Here is a 23,647-nt window from a genome sequence, read left to right on the forward strand (position 1 = left end):
GTCATGATAACCGTGTGATGTCACGCATTTGCAAGATGAGAACACAAAGCTCAAGGTCAGAGGTGAAGGCCAAAGGTCATTACTGTGAATTTACTGTGGTCAGGCATGGCGTGGTCAGGCTTAGGCTAAGCATAGCTGTTGTCGCTGCAGCAACTAGACTAAGCCACAAAATCATCTACTTCAATTTTCTTGCTCAAGGTGGGACGGCTAGATGAGTGCTTTCACACTAAATATTCAATTTATAAATTATGTATGGGTCGTAGGCATAGTAACGTCTTACACGTCATTAACAAGAAAAATTCTACAAAAATTTGATGCCTAAGCTTCTTCAGGGTATTAACTCTTTGAGGGTCGACTTTTATTTTTTAAAACTTTCTTAGATGGTCAAATTACTTATTGTGGATTTTGAAAGTTCAATATGAGTAAAGTCAAGGAAAAATTGTAGAAAAATATTAGGAACCGGCCCACAAGCTGCAGCTAGGAATCAGTTCTGTTTATCCCCTGCATGGAAGCGCCCACAAAGATAGAAATCAAGTTTTGCGCCTCTGTTGCGATCACGTCGCGAAACCGAAACCGCGATAAGGCGTGTGACACGCTGCAGCTAGAATACACTTCTGTTTATCTTCGCAAGAAGGCAGCGCAATAAATTTCAAGCGCTTCTTGTCAGCCCTGGGAGGTGGCAGCACCGCCCAGTGAGCATTCATCATAATTAGGGCGCGAGATTTCAAATGGAGGATTGAAACTGTACCGGTACGGCAAAAACCTTGCGGGACGGAAAACAGCCGCCGTACATTTAAGGCAAAAACCCTCAAAGGGTTAATTCCTATGCACATTAAGCCTATTTTCCTCTGTAATTACACACATGCTCACTAGCATACACTCGTAATATATCACGTTACTTACAAGACCACTCTAGCTGCTACGATTTTTGTTTTTCTTGATAAGCACGAGCACCTGACGAATTGCTCAGGCAAGCAGGCAAGCATATCAGAGGAGCACCTTATGCATATCTCAAACAGCTGTTGCAGTGTCAGGAAATGCAGGCACGCAGTTCAGTCTATTTGCGTGGTGTTTCCACTTTTGCGCACATGTGTACATATGAACTCTTGCTCGTTCCCACACCAACCAGGCGTGCCTTGGCGTGGCCTTGTCTAGTGTGCCTGGCCTGCAAGACAAAGGTGGTGGGCTGAAATCATGCCTATAATCTGATATGTGTTAAAGGACTGAACACCAACCAAAACATGTCGTGAGATTATGGTGGAAATGAAAAAGATCTTACTTCATATTTTATAGATTGAGTACTCCAATATCCGAGAACAATTATTTATAGTTTTAATTTACAAGGATAAGCATAAAACAAACTGATGAGTAAGTAATCTTGTGGTAAAATGCTGCCATTATTGGTTAGCCCACTACATCATCATATCTCTGGAAAAGATCATAGATTTCCCTGAGTGCGCAGTGTTATACTTTGAGGAGTGGTCATCATGTTTTGTTACATTCTGCACTCACTCCAGAGTGCCCTTCAGTAAAGAGCCACGTGCCCTTCCCATCACCAATGATGTGCCTTTAGCTTTCATCACTAACTGGCGCCATCGCGTTTTGAGATTCTTGGATGAGACGGCGACTTCAGACAGACATCAACGAAATCTGTGATTGCTGCTAGTAATGCCACCTGCTGAAAACCGATTATAGTGAAGTGCGTCTGGCTGCAGCAACCTACTTTCCACGAAACTACATCACGTCATGTGCACAACCTGGGATCGTGAAGCAGATATTTCTTTTTTTCTCAGAAAAATAGCAATAAAACAATGGCTCTTGATTTGGCTTTACCACTAGGCTAATCAGCTCTGGGTAAAAGTCAGCCTTACTATAACCGTTGAAAGTCAGTTGAAAGTTGGCGCCTGTCCTGTTATTTTGGTGTTCCTTCCTTGTCCTCGTCGCTTTCGCGCCGTCTTCATAATCCACTTCAACCGTGAACCAACTAGCCCAAAGCAAAGTACTTCTTACTAGGGTCTTGGAGCCATGAGGCAGAGCATGCTGAGCATAGGAAATGAAAAAAGTAAAACTTTCTACGAACATGGAAAGATGGCGTGATGCATTGAGAATGCAATAAAAGAGACTAAAAGTGCAGTGAGAAGTAGAGAAGGCAAGAAACGGCCGCAATTTCGCAGCACTGGTTAGTGTGAATCATGAGGCAGCGGTGAAAAGAAGTGGAGGCGGGGCATGTGTGTTTCACCCGTGCTTGACTGCATCGGGCACACGATGAACTGCTTTAGGCCTCTTAAATGATGGAAACAGCGGAAGGCGATGCTGTCTTCGTGCAAAGCTTTGATTTTCACGTGCAATCAAACTTGTGCTGTATTCATAGCCATGTTGTAATCGAGCTGAAACGGTAATTCTACAAGATGTAAACATGAAATCTGGTGACTGCAAAAAAATAATAATAAATTGCATAAAGAGGCAATAAGAGAAGGATGGAAGGTATTTCGGAGCTTTTCTTTTATAAATTAGCATGACGTGTGTATGAAGTAGCCATTTAATTACAATATAGGATCAACAGGGCCATGTCTTCAACAACTGATACAGTAGAACCCCGCTATAGTAAACTCGGATATATTAAGAACTCTGATATAGTAAGGTGAAACTGAAGTCCAAGATCATCTTCCATAGACAACTCTACATTTTCCCTCCTTTATAGTAAAGTCATTTTTGGTAAAAATCGGTTATAGTAAAGTGCGCCTGGCCGCGGCGATGACTCCCACATTATGATATCGCCGCCCGCGCACTACCTAGAATCGTGAGGCAAAGATTTTTTGTATTGTAGTGGTCTTTTAGGTGGCTTTACCACCAAACTTAGCAGCACTTAGGAGAGGCCTACTTTACGGAGGCCTCTAAGCCGTGAGGAAAAGCACGCAGCGCGTAAAAAAAAAAAGAAAGAAAGTAAAGCTGTCTACAAACATAAAAAAGAGGCGGCGCAGTCCGTAGTAAAGTGCAGCAAAGAATAGGAAAGGGGAAGAAACGGGCAAACATTCACAGCACTGTGCAGCACGAAGCATGAGGTAGTGGAGGCAAGAAGTGGAGGCACAGCATGTGTGGTCTTGCAGCACTTGATTGCCACGCGCTTTTATCATTTATTGTCTTTTAAAAGACAGAAACAGCAAAAAGTGACACAGCGTTCATGCAAGGCTTTGGTTTTCACATGAAATCAAACTTGGTTGTATTCGTAGCCATGTTGACAAGACGTGAAAATTTTTTTGACTGAAAAAAATTGCACTATGAGATAATAACAGAGAGGTGGAAGGTATTTTAGAGCATTTTTTTTTTTTTTTTAGTAAGCAACAACACATGTTCAGTAAGTGCCCAATTAACTACCAGACAGCATCTTAGGACCATGTCATCACCAACAGCTGATGTAAAGACCCTGATATAATAAAGATTTTTGCTGGTCCCAGTGATTTTACTATAAAGGGGTGACGCAGTCTTTTTTGCCCATTCAAATGAATTTACTGTAGAGTGGTTCGACTGTGTTCATGTTAACTAATGTGCTGCACATCATTCCACACATAATGCTCAACGAAAATTTTATGCCTCTGCTTCCTTAAGGGAAACTTGAATTGGTTTTCAAATTGCACAAAATTCGGTGGTTGGAAAGAAAAGGTTTTGCTAATCATGTGAGTCAATTTTTTATGAATTCCGTCGATGAGAAAAACCAAAATCGCTTGTTAAAAACGCGCCATGGTCACGCCCTCATCGCTGCCGGGAGCAGCATGGGCGAGACACTGAAACTGGAGAAGAGGCAGATGTAACATCAATCATGGAATGCCGGCCATGCGGCTTGCACACTTTCTCCGCTCCATCCCACATTTTAGTGATCGAGGAATTAGTGCAATGTGCTGCTGGTGCTGCTTGGTTTCTCCAGTTCGGTCGTTCTGTGCTGAAGGTTCCCGTGTACAAATATTCCACAAGGTCAACCAGCAGATATGCAGCTATTGCTGAGTGATGCACCGTGCGCTTCGACGCCCTCCGACTAGTGAACCTCCTTTGCTCAGTTTTAAAATAAACGTTGGTGGATGTTCAAAACATAGTTTCTTCGTGTCATTAAAAAACAAACATTGTGTTTGTGAAGCAACAATAGTGGCTATCAGCATGGCTTTTCGTTGTGTGAACATTGATGATCCACGCGACTTGGTGCTTTTTAGTTTCCCAGAGAACAAGAAACTTTGAGCACAGTGGGACTCTGTCATGAAAGGAAAAATTTCTTGCCTTTGAAATCGGCTGTGTTTTGCACTAATGATTTTCGTGCCGATGACGATCATCAAATCTTGGCAGCGATTGCGGCCACTGGGATTCCAATTAAATCAGTGCAATTGAATTCTGGGGCCGTTCTGTCATTGTTTCCGCACCTAATAATATTGTTGTTGTATGACTGGCTTTACCGTCATTACATTTGACCAAGGATACCGAACTTAAAACGCGAGTCGCGGCTATGTCAACAATTACCAATTAGGTACAGCAAAAGAAATGCGTGACCGGTAGAAAAAAAGCTGCATTTGCAATAGTCATTTATAACGCAGTATCTGCAATGTCGTGTAGCTCGCACGGCAACAGCGCACTCAAGCATCATTTGAAGACAGCACTGCCAGCACACGCTGTGCCTCCCGCAGGCTGTTCATGGATCTCCTGCGCTAGCGTCAATAAAGCATGCTAAAATTTGTCGTTATCTTAAATAATACGCCCAGGGATAGCAGAATGCTAAAAATTAACCCTTATTGAGGATCGCTGATCTGTACGGAGATGCTGTTAGGAGTGATAACTGCGATACAAGCAAATTTCTCTTCACAGCTGTGTAGCAGCAGTCGCTGGTGCGCCGAGACTCGTCCGATCTTCTTGCATACATTAGCTCCTCTGCTAAGGCGGCGCCGTAATGAATATCTTCATTTCATTGTGAAACAATGGTATTGACAGTAAGACAGTTGTATGAGTAGGCCATTTACTACAGAGCTGCTCAAGCCCAAAGGGTCGTCTGCTGTGGTGTCTATGCGAAACAATATAGGCATAGTGACGACCAGGGAGTAGTCCCCGGCCTGAGCCGAGGACTACTCCCTCACTGCGTCAGTTACTCACTGCCGGCACCGTTGCAGTGAGCTTGCAGCATCACTGTAGACGTACTCGACAGTATCTTTAGTAGCGCTGTTTTTTTTGGAATTGCTCGTTGCTCGAATGCGTATGGTAAGTGTTCAAGCTGTTTTACGTTTTTCGAATAATCAATAACATTTTGAATAGAGCTGTCAAGTCACCTGAAGCAACGCGCACGCAGCGAAACCGCCGGCGCCAGCGGGGCATGCCGAAAATGACGCCATGATGGGCCTGTCCAATTATGGACAACAGCGCTTGCTTGGTGCTCGTTTTCTTGTAAAATGTGTCTTTTGCGTTCATTTTTGCCATTTTTAAGCTTAATAGTCTTGTTCAGCGGACAGGAAACTATAAAATGCCGCATAGAACTCTTTTTTTTTTTTTTTTTTGCGAGAAGTGTTTCAGCTTCCCTTTTAGTCATCGGAGAAAACAGTGGCATAGTTTGTCATATACTGTATTTAAGCTGTCGTCTCACTGGTCCCCTTGTTTATTTTTTTCGCGAAACAGGATGTTGCTGATGAATTTTTGAGTGACGCATCCAAGTCAGGTTTTACAATTGGCCAATGTCTGATAGCCAAGGTGACCAAAATGAACTCCGAGACGCGTGAAGTCTGGCTGAGTACAAGCATGCGCAGCTGTGGAAGTGAAATGGGCATCAGAAGTACCATGGAGTCATTGGCAGCGCAGCTTGGTGACGAGGAGCTCCTTTCAAGCTTGGAGCGTAAGTTATGTTTTCTTCTTATTCATTTTTACCCATTTGCTACAAAAACCTTAGACAAACTGACCGTTTGCTATCTTTAGTCAGAAAACGGCCATTTTGGCCATGTGTCCAGTAGGCCTACCAAGCTCTTTTGCTGGTGTTCAATTCAGAGGGTGCTATTTTTGTATTGCTTGAGGCTCGTTATTTCTAGCTTTAAGGGACTGGAGAAATTGTTCAAATTAGGTGAAAGTTTGAATTCTCATTAAGCTGTGAAAAACTGTTTGCATCTTAGTAAATTTGTGTGATAAAATGCCGTATAACCTCGTTGACACCTTCTCGGTTCATAGGCTCAGAGTCACAGGCAGTAAAAATCTCCCTTTCAGTTACTCTATTTTTCTTTCGGGTTAATGTGTTCCCAGATTTCCTGGCCACTACATTCAAAAGTTTGACATATATAGTTGTATAATACACTCTGCTCAACTGCACATGTGATAACATACGAGCGGGGCCGAACCTGGAGGCATGTGCCATGACGAGCTGGAGAGCAGCAGCGCTCACCTTTCGTGCTGATCTTCTGCAGTGACTAGGTGCAAAAGGGAGAAGCATCAAAGAAAGCCAATGAGCTAACATATGAGAATGCCACTTCGACGGAGACACGATGTTAAGAGGAGCAAAGCAGTAGCTTTTTCGCAGGGCCCTGGGGTCATGGGAGCGAAGCAGCTGAGAGTAACAGATATGTGCTTTTATACGAGCGTACTATGTCTTGGGAAATGTAGATTAGCCACCACAGTGGCTTCTCCGCAATGCGCTGCTGTAAACGGGTGAAGCATCTGGAAACAAGGAAGCAATCCTGATTTCCCATTGCCGTTCTTCCTCACAATGCAAGTACGAACTGAACTGTGCTGAAACTAAAAGAGGGAGCTGTGCATACCTCCTGCCAAGGTATGTTTATCGACATTTTTATGAAGTCAGAGAAATGCCTGTGTACCTTATTCAGCAGCTACATTTTTCAGAATCACGCAGTTTTGATCATATGTTTTCCTGGATAATACTTTTTTCCCTCATTTTAAAAGAAAGACAATGTATCAACAATGCTTTCCTGTACTGGCAAATGGTTTCTTAATTTTGAAATCAGGACGTCATGGCAACTGCTGTTTTTCATGTTTCCATCAATCCTGCATTTTGTGTGTACAGTATTGAAGCAGAAATGCATGAAAAATCATAAGGGCCTCCCTCGTCCTTCATGGTGCAATGCGGTGGAGCTCCACCGCTACCTTATAACACCAGTCATAAGCTAAGCGTCATGTGTGACTAGGCTTTACGGCTGCACATGTTGCAAGTACACGGTTTCGGTGCACTGGGAGAAGGAACCAACTTAAACACATGGACACAAGTGAAGAAGACAGCTGAGTAGCAATTTCGGATTTTCAAATTAATTGATGGGGGTCAAGGTAATGAGATTTTACTGTATGAAGAATGTTTCTCTGTCCTGTGCACAGCTTTCCCGCCTTTTTTTCAGCCCCTAAATTCCTGGCTCCCTTCTTGCTGAACATGGAGTGCCATCTCATGTGCACTCTCCCTGCATAGTTTTTCAAACTGGCTTGTTTGCCCCTAGAGCAAAAAAAAGGAATAAAATTTGTGCTGTGGTCATTTTTTTACTTTGTGAAGTCACAGTTGTGAAATTTGCAGGGGTCACATAATTTTGTGCATTCAAAAAGATGACTTAACCTAATCTGGTAACTCCAGTAAAAGTTCAGTTGGCCTAAAAATAGTACAGTAAAATTCATTTATAGTAATGCTGGTTAAAACAATATATTGGATATTGCAAAGGATTTCTGCGGCACCGTCGTCTGTTCTATGTTTTCTGTGGTAAAATAAACCATGTGATGTCATAGCACATATTGGTTATAGCAATTACATCTGGTCACTGAGAGCCAACCTTGGATGAGAAAAACACAAAAATACCGCAACTACACCAGCCAACCCACACAGTGCGAAAGCACTGAGGAGCTGGCAGAGTCTACTGAGGGATTCACCTGGTTCTGTGAAAGTTCCAATTATATAGGAAAGCCATGTTGTACGCGGGATCAAGCCTTTAGCATCCGCGTGCCTCTTGGGATTTTGAGCCTCAAAGGCGGCAAAATCATATTGGCTGCATGAAAAACTGGTTTGTTTCTCTCTTGTGGAAGAAGCAAGTTCAGTCCTCTATCCACGACCTTGAAGAGAAAGGGAAAAATGGCTGCACTGCGCAACAGAGGCTGTTGGGCCATGTGTCTCGTTACTGTTGCTATGGGTGCAGCGGCTTCATCTGATTTAGCTTAACCTGGCAAAGTAGTGCTAGTGCACCTAGTTTGCATTTGATTAACCACGCAAATCTGCTGCACTTTTTTTTGCCCAAAGGTAATGTTCACATTTCTTTCTGGCCTGGCAGTGCAGTGCAGTTGCACCTTATGAACTGTAAATTTTCAGCCTGCTATGATTGTTGCAGGTACTCTTTGTCTCTTCCAGAACTGTTAATAATTATAATTTACATTTTAACACTCATAAATTTTGTGGAAGCTTTACATGCCTTGTGATTTTTTGCATGCATGCTCTTTGCAGAAAGTGAAGTTCCAAGCGTCTCAAGCATTGTCAGAGTGACTGTTCAATATGTAGATGAAGAGGACAAAATCATTCATTGCCTGATCACAAATGGTTCACTGCTTGCAACTGCTGACGCTCAGCCAGGTTTGCCATTTTTTCATTTTTATCACCTCTCAATCTCACCTGTGGTCTGCATCAGCATCCTACTTTTATGCAGAAGTTGCATGCTTTTATGTGCGATAGTTTCTCTCCACTAACTTTTAGAATCTGGCATGCATTTTGGTTTCTTTATTTTTCTCAAAAGCAGTTCTACAGGCAGCATGGCTGCGGCAAGTACGCCATTGGCGATTGCTTTTGTAGTTGCAATGTTGCTGGAAACCAACTTCGAAGTTGCCGATATCTAAGACGCCTAGTTTTCCTCGAATGTGTGAAAAATTTCAGATTTAAGCATATTGAATAAAGCAAAACCAACTTCATTGTTGCATGGGCAGTTAGAAGAGCATTTTATTGAAAGGCAGGAGGCTTGCCAAGTTGTGTGCAGACTTTAGATCTGATTTCTTAACAACTTACAAGCTTATGGCTAGTGATGTCTAGTGCGCTGTCTCTTAGCAGTCATCAGTGTTCTCAGTGCAGCGTGAGTGTGCAACATAAGCTAAGAGTGCCGTTAATCTGTTATTTTATAGAAAAATTAAACGGTGCCACTGTTGCTGCTCACTATAGTTCTACCATTTCGGGCATTTTCTAACATGCATGAGTCTGCACCATAAGGTGGTCGTAGCGTGTGAAGGAATAGCGTTCGCATGCATTGTGTAATGTCGGCAAGTGCAATTAGCCCTTTTTGCATGGCTACATAGTGCATATGTGCCTCTCCTCTACCTTCTGCCATGGCCCACTGTTTGAAAGCATAGTACCATTCACTGTGGATAGAGCAGTGCACTGCGTCTTCATCTGTTATGACTGTGCTGCTAGCTGTGTGCTGCCGGAGAAGGAAGATAAGAGGTATGTGTGGCTTCAGAGCACTTAGAGTTGAAAGAAAAGTAAAAGTCATAAAAATGACACAAATATTCTTTGCAGCAGAAGGTGAGAGAAAGAAGGAAACTCACAATTATGGTCTCACTTCAAAGCTGTTTTATTGAATGCTTTCAAGAATTTGGATGCACCTAGCATTCCGGTATTATCCCCGCGTTCATATTGAGCGGGAAATGTCGATGTGACCCTGTCTGGCGAGCCCAGCCGACAGCTGTTGGCGCCGCTTGTGGGTACCCGGCTCAGACAGGGGACATAGCATCCATGGCGCTTCTTGCAGCGCTATTGTAGTTAGTAAACAAATGAAGGTGCAACTGGTGGGAAAAAAGGAGAATATTTTTGGTGTTCCTATAGCTCAGCTATGCCGTCCGAACCAGTAGCATATATATCCAGTTATATATACAAAGCTGTAAACAAACGCACGAGGTGTAGTGGTATTCCGTAAATCGGCGCATTCTTGCGGGAGGACTCACACGCTGAATACTGAATGGTGTATATTTACACTGAAGCACTCGCGAGTCATTTGCTGGACAAGCACTAGAAAAACGCAAGTGAGGCTCAGGTGTCAGTCACAGTCGCGCACGCGCGGCTGCGGGGAAGGCGAGACGGAGACGACTGGGAGGCTCTTGTTTGGTGCAGGCAGTGAAGCACCCTTGATTCGGTTTGGCTTTACGATGACAGGACTGAAGCGGCAGTGGCGGGGCATGCTTTTGTGCACTGGCCATGGCCAGACTGAACATAGTTTTGCAAATATCGTTTGTTAGCCGAAAATAATTAAGTTTGACTAACACGCTACGCGCATATAACACAGCAAGTCGAAAGTTACTGCTTCATTAAAAGTTTTGTCTGCCCCTCTAATGTCACAAGATGTGCTCTCGCGTCAACGTATTCTTGTTTGGGTTTTCCTCTTAGTTTCTGGACCGAAAGAACGACGGGCAATAGCTCGGCAATTGGTAACACAATTCTAAACCCTTCCCCTTTCACGGTGCACACGGCGGAAGGAAGCGTTGGACATGTACCTTTTTTATATGCGGGAGCACTTGTTGCCAAAACAAGCTAACGCTCTTAACCTATGAATAATATGCCTCCTATTGTAAGCTTAAATAATTTAATACAGCATGAGTCCATTGATTTCGGCCCCCTTGACAATCTAGACGGAAGCTCGAAGCAAGTCCTAGGATCACTAAGATCGCATATTATATGCAGGCTTCTAAAAAAAAACGAAGAAAAATAAAGAGAGAATATGCATATAAAATCTTTTACTGAAGAAAAAAAAAAGCCCTCAGCGACCATCGTCCACAACGTGCATGCAAGATTGCAGCCGACACTGCGAATAGCAGGCGACATGGGAATGATATGACATTGCAACGTCAGCAGGCCAGTGGTTACCAGACCAGGAAGCTGCTTTCGAATAAATAAAAAAAATTCATTTTAAAAATATCTACTGCACCAAATGACCTCAAATTTCGTGGAATTGTAATTTCATGTATGTGTGTGGAGTGAAATGGAACAACCAGTTTATGCTCAATTGTTAGCTGTCATGGCCGCTTTAAGATCAAATCTGATAACAGAAATAAATTTTCTTGGTTAGGAAGCCTACTGTACTGTATATCCTCGTGTAAGGGCTACTCACCTAGTCTGGCAGTGGGTAGCTTGAAAAAAGGGGGGGGGGGGGGGGGGGTGGAGCGAATAAAAGCGTTTCACATGTGCAAAATTTTGGCCGCTTAAAAATTATTACGACCATGACCACGCTGTCCCCTGCTCCATACTCAGCCTGGAACCAGTGCCTCAGCGCACAGTGCCTCAGCAATGCGAAACTTGTCTTGTGTGCTCGGTGTTTACACTTGCACCAGGAGCTGACAAAAACCCAGAGTGCAAGAAAATGCAAGCGGTGGCTGAAAATTGTCTCCAAGTGAAGAAAACTTTGTAGAATGTAGCCCGAGAGGTGGGCGATGTTGGGGGTTGGTTGGGGAGGTGGTCGGTGAGCCTGAGAATTGGGTGGCAAAACCACTGTCGACCACTGTGAGGAGAATCTTGCACCACGTGACATTTCCGGTAAAATAATAGTGATTATGCAGGCACTGCAGTAAAAGCTCTTTAATTCGAACTTCAAGGGACCGGAAAAAAGTTCAAATTATCCGATGTTCGAATTATCGAAAGGCCTTCACAAAACTAACAAGAACCATTTGCATTACAGAAAATGCACTGTATTTACTCGCATAATGAACCCACCCACCCACAATTTTTGCCTAAGAATTTGGTAATAAAAAAAAAAGGTGTGAGTCAGTAGCGCTTCCTTCCGTTTCGCACGGTCATGGTCCACAATGCATTTCTTGGCAGTGTACCAAGATTCTGCGCAGCGATAACACCACAGTGTGTTTATCTTTTGACGTTAGCTCCAGCAAGGAGGGAAAGCGAACTTAGCAGAGTGCCAGGGCTTGTCCAGTTGTGCAAATCTCGTTATCGATATGGTCGCTTTATCATACCATATGCGATTGGGGTGGGTGCCGTCTACTGCCACTCAATCATTAGAATGCGCATACAGCAAACGCCTATTGAAGTCAACAATGCTAAAAGCTGGCATCATGATCGCGGCTGACCGTGTGCTTCCGTTGACGATTGATGGGTGGAAGGATGGACGACTATCGCAAAAAGAAAATATATATATATATATATATATATAGGCTTAGTTTAGCTCTGGCTAAGCCTGGTTGAGTTGCGAAAGCAACAGCTGCATGGCTATGCTTGTGGTTAACTTGTGGTTAGTTGGTGTTTCATAGTGGCAGCTATGGCTATATCAAGAAGGCGAAGCATGGTTGAAGTTGCTTCCAAAGGGGTTGTGCGTGAACCAGCAGTAGAACTTTCACGTGGCCAACTCGTGCTCGCCCTCTCTTTGTACAAAGTCAGCACGTCTACAATCTTCGACGTCTCTAGACTCAACGATTAAACTGGCAGCTGCTAAAGACTGCTTCCTTCTTTTCTCTAGACGTGCAGCCCGCTCTTCATCCGCTTCTTCGGCACACTGTTTCCTGAGGTTTTCGTTGCGCCTACGTCTGGCTTCTTCTGTGGCACCATCGGCTCGTTTAGCTGCAGCGTCGGCACGTCGTTTGCACTTCGTCTCATTCTGACGTTCTGTGGAACTGAATCCAGAATCTTCCGTAGTCATTGTAAAGTCACTTTGGGAAATAGAACGACTTCTTCGCGTTCTTCTGATGTCTCTTGAGTGCGTCGTCTCTTTCTAGCTTCTTTCTGTCGTTGCCTCTCTTTAGCACTCTCCATAACGACTAGATTCCGCAGAGGCGAAGCGCGCTTGTATCCACGAAGCGTCACCTCCTCTTCTCTGCCCGTGAAGCACACATCTCACGGGAGCGAGCATCAGCAGCATGGCGCCGACTGCATCGCCGTCTGGTGGAGCTCGGCTAAGCGATTGCCAGGCGCGGCTGTTCAAGGTCATTTGTGGCCTCGGCCACGGCATACGCGACAAGTTGAAACCTGGCGTAATGCTGCTTTCACAATGAAAGGTTTTTTCCGCGTAACCAGCGTAACCAGCAGTGCCCGTCTGAAGTCATAACCTTTTATGGGCGTTAGCTGGGACCGCGCTGACAGTACTTGTCTGTATTTCCAAATTAACAGGGCTCAAATTAATGAGTATTTAGTTGCGTGTTTCAGAGGTTGCTGGGAAGAGAGCAGGAAGCTGCGGCCGCCAACCCCTACCCTCCTGCGCTGCTGGCTGCCACACCGGTCATGGTGCCATTTAGGCTTTACCCATTCTCCCATGGTTTTACTTGGTTCTATCTTCTGTCTTCGTTTTGGTCGTGCGCAGCCTCTATACCGCTCTTTCGCGGAGGTTTGTTTTGACCACGTGCTGTGTGCCACGTCGCCCAGACGTGGCGGCGCATAGTTAGAATTAACCGTAGCGGAGCCGACTCGCGTTCGAATTAATGGGCTTTTTTTTTTACACAGATCTCTATTGATCTTGGCCGGACCAAGTAGTGTAGTTCGAATTATCTAAAAATTTCAATTATTGGGGTTCGAATTAAGCAGCTTTCACTGTATAGGAACTTGCTTTCCTCTGGGTGGTTAACTTGTGCCATTCACACAGGCACACAATGTATTATCTATACTTTCAGTGCATTATGTATTAAAGTGTTTGCCATGGCTGCACTAATTCATCATAAAATGTGTCGCTGTATAAGGAATGGACGCATAATCAAAGCTGCACTGTGGTCAGAAAATTTCAACATAAAAAAGCCAGTCCCATGTAAGAACCATGAAAATAAAGTCCTACGCTTACACAGCTACACATGGCATTTCGTAGCTGTTTCTTTTCCCATAGAGCGTGCAAACAACTTTCATGCTTCTGGTCATATTTGTTAATATTTTCAATATTTTGTGTTTGTTTAGGCAGGAGCATGGCAACCGGAAGCACACAGGAGGCTGTTGTTTTGTACTGCAGCCCTGAGGAATCTGTTCTTGAGCTCTCCCTTGACCCTCAAGTCGTGCGGAGTATCAGCAATGGGAGGAGAAGGAAGGTAATAGTCTTTATATTGCTGTTATTTTGTGATTACTTAAAGATTGAATTGTGCCCCCCCCCCCCCCCTTTTTGTTTTTTTTATTGGTGTGTGTATACAGCTGAACCCTGCAATAATGAAATTGCAAAGACAATTTTTTATTGCGGCAGTATTTTCTTATCGCAAAAATAGGGCTGTACAGATGAATAAGCATGAACCTGACTTATATTTTTAAAAAATTGATCTTTACTGGTTGTCAATTAGTTTTGTGTCTTGTACGCGTTACAGAAAATAAGTAACAGATTACAGGTAAGTTGCAGACAGATATTTCGGATGCCTGATTTATTTGGACTCTATGGTATCGTCGTACGCTTCATGGAGTCGGTGTATAACACCGATAAAAATTTCGAACGTGTGAAACTTTTCTCGTTCAATTTTCTGGGCTTTTTCTCTCAATTGTATGTCAAAAGCAACGAAAAATTGCCACAACGTTGCTGCCATTTTGTTTTTCTGCAACCTCTAACCTGCGTTGCATACATTCCACATACTCGCCATACACACGACAGCAGGCACCACTAGCTGCACACTCCTGCAAGTTGCAACTTTCCACAAGCTGCCAGATGCCCGTTAGGTGTCGCGCCAGCATCTGACTGGGGTGTGGCGGCGACGGAGCTCTTCCCTACGCAGGCCGGCCAGTGTGAGCGTGCTTCTATCACGTGACTATACGTCATGGCTTGCGTGTAGCTGCAAGCGAGAGAGCCAGCCGCACGTGTTGCCGCTGCGGCTACAAACGGAGTTGCGGTGGCAAGAGTCCGCTTTGTAGACTACGATGCACAAGCACGGACAAAAAAGGAATTGCGCGTCTGCCTAGTGCACCGAAAGGTGCCCGCTACCAACTGACTACAGATGCTGGTTTTACTTCATTTTTGCAATACACCAGGTGTCCAAATAAACACGACCCCTGAGAGGGCTTTACTTCCCAACTACAGACGGTTGCTATATGCTGAAGCCCGCAAGACAGCGTTGCCCTCCCCCCCCTCTTTTTCCCCACTGAAACTTTCCGAACAGGAAACTGCGACTTCGTTATATCAAAGTTCAACTGTACGGAGCAGTACTAATTGGTTACTGTTGCATCACTTTTCTTCTAACTTTATTGCCACAAACTCGCTTAAAATGCAATCAACTAGTGTGGTTTGTTTAAAATTGTTGACACATTATTTCATCAGGACCTGTTTTTGAAACTTTGTCACTGATTGTCACTGCTGCAGTGGAGGGTAACTGTAAGCAGTGGAGGGTAGAGCGGTGTTACACCATGCGAACACCTTGCACACGAAATCGTATTTGTGCAGTACTTCGTTGCCAGTTTCTATGTCATCCACGAAGCGCCACACTCTTACACAAATCACATTCACTGACACTTTGCTCCTGTAGGCTTCCTTTCTTGCAAAAGAGTCATTAATTACCTGTTATGAATTATAGCAATAAGATATTTCAATTACATGGAACATTACTGTTTGAAATATTAATGTATTGATTACAAAATTGCACAAAAAGTAAACTGCAAGCGATTAATTACGTACTTAGACTCTGTTGCCAACAAGTGAAAACCTGCCAAAAATATTGTATTTACTTGCATAATTGACCTATATTTATCAGCGCGTTAACAAATTTCACACCTTTGCAACCGTCTGCAATGTAAAACTTGGCAGGGTGCCAACAATATCATGTTTATTTTCAGGGGCGGCTCCTGTGTGTGTGGAAAGAAAAGAAGAGGGGGGTGGGGGGTGGAGGGGCGCATTTGGCGAAATTGGCTGTGCACCAAGATGCTGAACTTGAGACAGCAGCAGCGGCTTGCTCGGCGTGCTGCTGCGTGTCCGGCTACGCCAGTGTGTGCTTGAAGGCCTGGTATTAAGCACATTTGCTGTATCTCACTGCAGTTAGCCTGCGCTGCCCACTACTACAAAATCATTGGTTTACACTGTGATAACAGCGTACACCTTTTCAAGAAAATAGCACTAAAGACCGGTGATGTCGTCATGGCTGACTGAATGCTTTTGTTGGTGATGAATTAGTGATGCAATTTTAAATTTAAACTCTCGCAAAAAAATGTCGAGACCTCTTCTTCATTTTTTTTTCCCCAACATGCAATAAGCTCTCCCTCAAACTCCAAACTGACCTCAACTTTTCTGACGTCAGTATGGTATTTTTTTTTTTTCGACGCGTTCACAGTCATAAACAGCAGCCTGTAAACTAATATGGGTGCATCCATAAATGTGCCTGTTGTGTGTTTAAAAAGCTGAATGTCTGAAATGCATTCCAGTGCTTTTTTTGCTGTTCAGCTGTATTGGATCATGATCAAGTATGCGTGTGCATGTGTGTGTGTGTTCTGAAAGTTGTGTATTGTCATTTCTCAGAAAATTGTGCTGTTCATTCACTGACGGCATAGTTAACTGGCTGCAAGCAAGTTGTGTGGATATTTTGCATGTACAGGGTCATCCACTCTTAAGGCAAACATGCAAGGACGTGGTCGCTTGCTTCAAAGTGCCGCTGCTCCTGCAAAGCTACTCACACTTTTGTTCAAGTGACGCACGCACAGATGGGGCCAGTGAGGGGTGCATGAAGTGGCCTGCCACTTTGCTTTGGTGCACGGCTGGGGCAGACGCACTGTGGCACTCTGAAAGCAGCTGCCACACATTGGCATGTTCACCCTAAGCGTGGAAGACCCTGTACACAGTCCAGCTAGGAATACTGGTTCAAAATAAAAATTTGCACTATGGGAGGGCCTTTTTTTTTGCTATATATTTATTTTAACTACCTCAAGTGATGCTTGAAGCTTCTCATATTCATGTCTCGTAGCCTGTTCTGCGACGCGTCCAGCCTGGCCGAGTTCTACTTGCCAAAAATAGGCACGCTATCGTTCTTCTGTCCTCTGGCCACCTCTGCCTGGTGCCTACCAAGAGCTACCTCAATTCCACCTCCTGTGTGCCCTTTGTGAAAGGGTCTATGGTGTCTGTCTGGACTTGGAAGTGAGTGAGACTGCACGTTGGCGCTGCATGTTTTCAGCTTGCTGTTATCGGTGCCTGTGTGTTCTTGCTTTGCTTTTGGGGCTTTTTTTTCCCCCTCTCATTCAGCTGTGCATGGTCACTAGCTACAGAAATCGTGCAGTTTCCTTCATTTCAAGCTGAAGTTGTATTCTTGCAAAGATTCCTGTGCACATAATTTGCACTGTGTCTTGCGCTTTGATGGGGATTTCAGGTGTTGTAAAGGTTTTGTGGAAACTTTCCAGGTGTGTTCTGAACAAGCAGGCTCCTTTCTTCTTTCTTGTTTTGGCAAAAACATTAGCGAAGCATATTGCCTTGGTTACACTGCCATTCCTGACTACACAAATTCAGCCGTGGAGAGAACGGGCTAGAAAACTTCAACTGCTGGTCTGTGGGGAGAGAAACCATCTTTTTTGGAGGGAGTGATGTAGAGTGGGGAGAGGCCCAGCTAATTCACTTCAGCTAAAGATGTGGTGTGTTCAGTTGATAGAACTAGTGTCTATTAAGATGAATTGTCATATATAATACAACCCCTCTGTGGTGATTTCGGATATACAGTAAAAGCACATTAATTCGATTTTCAGGGGCTGGAAAAATTTTCAGATTATCATATGGCCTAAGAAAAACTGACAAGAGTCCCTGACTTTACTGTAAATTTATTTGGCGAGAAATTGGGCACTGGTTACCTGGTTTTTAGATGAGAACAGCATGACAGTTATTATTATTATTCACCATCCCATTAATGCTTTATATTGCATGCATGTTATTGGGAGCATGAGAGCAGAACTGCTTGAAAATGGTAAGGGCCACCCCAGCATCCTTCTTGTGGTGCCCCTCACAAGCAGTGTCGCGTGTGAGGCTTCACTGCATGGCACTTGGGGCACACATATTTTTAGAGCAGTGGAAGAACCACGCAGATGAAAGCATGGAACACTGCTAGTACTGCCAATGATCGTCTGAAATGCCGCCTAACTGCAATCAGCTAGCTGGCTGGTGTGCGGCCGATAACCACCATTGCCACGGGCTGGCACGAGTGGCGCAAAGTTCATAAAATCGAAACCTAAACTGAATATTTGGCCTGTGAGTGAAGAAGAGGTCGTCTGTATACTTCCCACCTTATCACCGAAGTATATGGACACGCTTCCAATTGAATAATGACACCGCGGTACTTGTGCAGCATTGATCATGAGGCAGAACTTTGGAGGCCAACAGACTAGGGACAGTAAAGTAATGCTATTTAGGTCGCTTTTTGACTGAACTCATGCAAAGTCCTGCACTGTCCCGAAAGAAAGGACTTCATCTTATTATGCGACTATAAGAGATGTATTTATTTCCGAACTAAACACAGATAGTGCATCCCATATAAATCTATTTTACTCCCCTTGTCAGAAATGAGTTTGTTCGGGAGACTGCACTAGCAGTTAAGGGATTTTAATGGGCTGCCAAAGAATTACTATATTGATGTAGGTGTATTATGTAATATATAGTGTAACAAACAGGCGCTGGGAAGGTAAGTTTCTCAAGTGTTAGAACATTTCTCTAAAGCAAATTTTGCTGTCTGCCCCTGTTGCGGATGCGCAGAAGTCTTCAACAGCAAAAAAGAAAAAGCCTATGGGGTTTAACGCACCAGAGCGACATTGGCTATGACGGATGTAGTGGCGGGTTTGGTGTTGTTGAACGCCTGTGGTTGTTTAACGTGCAGTCAAATCCCACAGCAGTGGAGTGCCTTGCAAAACGGTCGCGATTGAAACCCCCGTTCTCGAACTCTGCAGTCGAGCGCTCCACCACTGAGAAACCGCGATAGAAGTTTAACAGCAAAAGAGAAAAGAAAAAAGAAAGGAAGGCAGGAAGAAAAAGGAAAAAAAATGGCAAAAAAATGAAGGTACTCAAGGAACTCGATTGTGCATACAGATGACAGAGTGGCCTGTTCAAACTGAATTTTGCTATGCAGTAGTCTGCGGTCGCATGCTGTAGCTGTGGTATTCAAAGCAGAAACAGTAACTTGCGGTTTCTGAGCATTTGCTTTAAGTTGTATTGACGACAGCAGCCTGTTTTGCTTTTACGCGGTGCCTAACGAGACAGCACCGCTTCAATCTCGAGCACCGAAGACTGACTGATGTCCTTGTCCAACTTGACATACTCGATATTTTTTTTTTTTTTTTTAACGTGGGATAATGGCATGTTCACATTTATTTTGCAAGAGGCAAATGGGTAAGTAAAAGCGCACCGCAATCGCGAAACAAACGAAAAACACGTTAATGCACGTCGTGTGCGCACACGTAAATCACTGCTGGCTGGCACACAATGTAAACACGCATCCACACTGAGTAGGGTTTGCCGCTGTGCCGCTAGGTGGGGACTTTGCTTGATCTCAAGGCCAGTAGGTAAGGGAGGAAAAGAGGGTAAACATTTTTGACTGTGCCGCTCATGTTTCTTGCCGCGTTTACGTAAAGCTTTGATTTTCACATGGCATCAGACATTATTTTCTTAACGATGCTGTGTTTGGGCTGATGATGTACATCCACAAGACAAAAATGAAATCAAAAACATGTTGAAAGGTGATAATTGAAAAACGCAACTAAAAAAAAGTAATACATAAGGGAAGACCAGGTTGGAAGACACTTAAGTGTTTCTTTTCTAAACCAGCACTGTGTGCTAAGTAATTGCCGGACAGGATGTTCAGGGCAGTGCCATCACCTACTGATTTGTAAACATTTTTGCCACTGTAAGTTACTTCACTATAGATGGATTCTACTCTATTACGAAGAGAGTGAGAATATATATGCTTCATTTTTGTGAACTCTTTTAAAAATTCATTTAATATGAACCACTTTGCTCGTTACTGTGTCAAGATAGCTTTCACGGTGACCATGAAACATTGCTACTTTGCATAGCAGTACTTGCAGAGCATAGACACAGCACTGTTTCTTGAGGCTTATGTGCCACAGATAGTTTGGTGAATCATGACACGGTGTGTAATAAACAAATGCTGAACCTTCAGGAGTGCAGCTTAACTTCTTCCTCCATCCCCCTTGAAATTTTCTGACCACTGCATCCCCCCTCCTCGCGTCTTTTCGGCCTCTTTTCTCGACTAGTGGCATATAAATTCTCTCCCCCCCCCATGTAACATTTGTGACGACGCCACTGGTCTGCCCACAGTACAAGCTGAGGAGGCAAGCAGTCAGTGCTGCATTAGAGTCTAGAGAGAAGGTGACTGCAGTAGAAAACTGCTCTGTGAAACTTTTCTGCACGTTTTCTTTCTTGCAACAGAATCTGCGGAAACGTCTGTGTCGGCTGCACTAACACCACTGCTGATCGATTGAAGCACTTGAAAGCAACTGAGTGCATCTCTCAGGACGAGAAAATAGCATTGGCAAGCAGTGTCATGAAGCAGCCAAGCAAGCAGGACTTGCAAGCTGAAGGAATCAAGTTGGTTTCTCTAGAAAAGGACGAAAGCATATCTGCTGAGCAACATGACACTATGATACAGCCATCTAAGCAAAAAGGATCACTGTTTGAAGCACCCAGTGGCAAGGACAGCTTTGATGCTTACAAAGAAATGCATTCATTTGAATGTAGTGCTGAAGCACCTGCACTTGAAGATAACATGGTAAGTTTTTGTTATTCTTTGAGAGAGCAGTTATTGTTGCTCACCTTAACAACACTAACAGAACGTAGGTCACACTTTTCTGAAAAACCTTTTCCTCAGTGATCATCAAGCCAACAAAATATACAATTGTTCAAGCATTCTTTTGGTTTGACAGTAGAGTTTTTGATCATGTGATGTAGCTCTCGGCAACTCTATCAAAACAAACTGTTGCTCATTAGATTTTATTTACTTTAAAAAAATGTTGAACAAGCTTTAAATAAAACACATTTCAAACGGTGGCTGCTTTTTGAGCTCTGTAGTCAGCTTAGGAATTGTTCAAGTTGAAAGCAGAAGAGTGAGGCACATGTCTAAAAAATTTGGTATATGTACTATTTGCCTATATTTTGCTGGTCACTTTTTATGTTGTTTTGTGTATTTTTCAGGAGAATGCTGTTAGAATTGCATCTAGTGGTAGAAGAGCAACAACCACTCCTCAGAATCTTGAAAGAGGAACTGGTGAACAGTCATCCACGAGAGGAAAGGAATGCATGCAGACCTCTTTGGCTGTGTGAGTTTTTAAATCTTTTTCTTTTTGAATGTTTCTGGCTTTCATGGTATAGCAGATTCAACTGCACTTTTTTCTTCATGCTTTATTTCTGTCGTTCATGAGTTTCAACTCCCTCCTCTTCCCTCACAGGCTGTAGCTAATTAAATTTCTGGAATTGGAAAGATGTTACGTTCTAATGAATGCTTGTATATTGTCCTCTTTTGTAGAACATATCACTTGTCAAAGTTGTCCCCATCAGTGGCAATGCACTTCCTCCACTAGGGCTTTATTGTGTTTATGAGGTCGTACTCTTTGAGTCTTACCACTTGCAGTAGTAATGCTTGCCACATGCATTCTTGAAAGTCGCACAAGTGTTTTTGAGGTTAACTTCAATGTATTTCTGAACTGTCGATAAAATTTAGGTTATGTCTACGTATGTTTCTTGTATCTCCACGTACAGTGGACATCTTGAGTGAACCCTCATGTTCTTTATCGGGAGTTGCATTTACAGAGAGGATGATTTGAATAGCGCATTATGGGTACAAACTTTTATTATAAAAGAGTGAGCACTGGATATAAATGTTTTTACAAAGCAATCAGTCTTGATAAATGGTTGTATTTATTAAGGTGTGTTGTGCCATTGAAATGATTAATTTTGTATTGTAGTGGGTAGCTTCTATAGAAAACTAATAATGCTGTCTTTTCTGATTCAGTGTGAGATCTGTGGAGAAACTGCAACTAAAAGTGACCCTTCAGAATGGCTGTAAGGGCCGTGTCCACATCAGCTTTGTTGATGAACAACCAAAGGAGGTGAGGTGCTTCTTCCTTTAGGCCTGATAGCTGCTAGAGGTGTCTAAAATCGTGACTGAGTCACATTTTGGGTACTTACTTTTCTATTTATGAATGAACTTGCACAATTCCTTGGAGCCTCAGTGGCTCCATGTGTACCATGCTCATCTCTCGCACCATGCTGTTTGCAGGGGTGGAAGTGCTGCTCCATTTGCTCCATTCTGCTCCAAACTGCTTTCTCTGCTTCATCCTGCTCCAAAATGAAATATTACTCCAAAACTGCTCCAAACTGGCTGCCTCGATGTTCTGCCATCAAATTTAGCAGAACACGGGAACAATGTCAGCACCGGGGGCAAAGATATAACGCATCGTGCACCGGACTTAATACAAATGAAATTTTTGTAAGGGAAGGAAGTATGGAGCATATATATATATGTTCGCAAGTAAATTTAGTATGAACTGCTAAAAATTGACGATAATTGCCCCCCCCCCCCCCCCCCCCCCCCCCCCCAAAAAAAAAAAAAAAAATGCACTGTGCATGTGATGTAGCACCTCCTCCCAGCCTTTTGAAACACCGGTGGAAAGAGAAGCGAGAGCAGCAAGTGAAGACGATAGGCGCAAAGTACTGTGAGCCGTTCGGAAACTTGTCCGACTGCAATAACTGCAGGAGTTGTCCTAATGATTCTGGTGTGACAGCAAGACCTCCCCATCGAGCCTCTTTGTCAGTGACCATACTTGAATCCTTACGGGTTGGTATGCCAAGATGTTAGTCACTAGGAAGCTTCTCAAGAGTGTTGGAAAGCCATACAGGACCTATTCCAAGGTGTTAAAAATGAGCTCCCCATTGTTCAAGTAAAGAGTGATGACCTATTGGCAGGAGTCAATGAAGTGAAAAAAGATGAAGGATGGAAAGGCCACCCTTCAGTGCTATCTGTCTTTTCTGAAGGCATTAGCTACTGACCAGTGCTCAGGAATTTATCAGCACAGGCATAGGATCAAAACTGATGTGTCATGCCCAGAAATGTTGTGCCCATTAATCTGAGCTCCAAATTAGTGGCGCTGCTTGAGCACATCGAAGGGGTAGACTTGAAATGAAATTTGAATCTATCAAGTCAAAATATGCTTTAGGTCACTTTAGGTGTTTAGTTATGAAGTGCACCAGGAAGTGTTGCTTTTGCTGCTAGTCTGTTCCAAGTTTGTTGGCCATTTGTCTTGTCAGAGATTAGTGCGAAATTGGAAAGGCATTGAACTTGCATAAAAAGGAATCAGATTAGAGGTTTTGTATTTCAGAAAGAGAAAACTGCAATCATCAGAGGTGTTTGACCTTAGAAACCTGCTCCAAACTATAATTCAAATGCTCCAAAATTTTGTTTTCATTGCTCCAAAGCTGCTCTAAAATGCTCAAGCCTGCTTCCACCCCTTTGTTTGCATGTTGTCAGCACATAACCATCTCCTCAGGTTGCCCATTTGATACAATGCTATTGCGGGCTGTATGCAACTCTTTGTTTGCTCAATATTATTGCATACCTATCTGCATCAGTCACATTGATCATCTGTCAGTCTTATTTATTTACTTGAGTACGGTCATTTTCCTTTGACATAGTATTTTTCGGAAATGGGCCGTGCACAAAATAAGCCATGAAATCCTATAAAAATATTTGGCAGCATGAATGGTACTTTGTAAGAAAATAGGAATCTTATTGCAGCCTAACCGGGGATGTTTCG

General features: G+C 43.5%; 1 protein-coding gene across 2 annotated transcripts in view; it reads left to right on the forward strand.

Moving 5' to 3' along the window:
• The window catches only part of Rrp5 (Ribosomal RNA Processing 5), a 97,144-nt gene that overhangs the window by 42,596 nt on the left and 30,901 nt on the right, over positions 1 to 23,647 (forward strand). For both annotated transcript variants that reach the window (XM_084591036.1, XM_084591037.1), the window contains exons 17-23: positions 5,644 to 5,857; positions 8,438 to 8,563; positions 13,850 to 13,977; positions 16,813 to 16,982; positions 20,268 to 20,607; positions 21,030 to 21,154; positions 21,847 to 21,943. In XM_084591036.1, coding sequence (XP_084447162.1) covers positions 5,644 to 5,857; positions 8,438 to 8,563; positions 13,850 to 13,977; positions 16,813 to 16,982; positions 20,268 to 20,607; positions 21,030 to 21,154; positions 21,847 to 21,943 — 1,200 coding nt within the window. The remainder of the gene's footprint in view (positions 1 to 5,643; positions 5,858 to 8,437; positions 8,564 to 13,849; positions 13,978 to 16,812; positions 16,983 to 20,267; positions 20,608 to 21,029; positions 21,155 to 21,846; positions 21,944 to 23,647) is intronic.

Source organism: Amblyomma maculatum, chromosome 1 (assembly GCF_055883805.1).
Source record: "Amblyomma maculatum isolate TAMU_Amacu chromosome 1, ASM5588380v1, whole genome shotgun sequence".
Lineage (NCBI taxonomy): Eukaryota > Metazoa > Arthropoda > Arachnida > Ixodida > Ixodidae > Amblyomma > Amblyomma maculatum.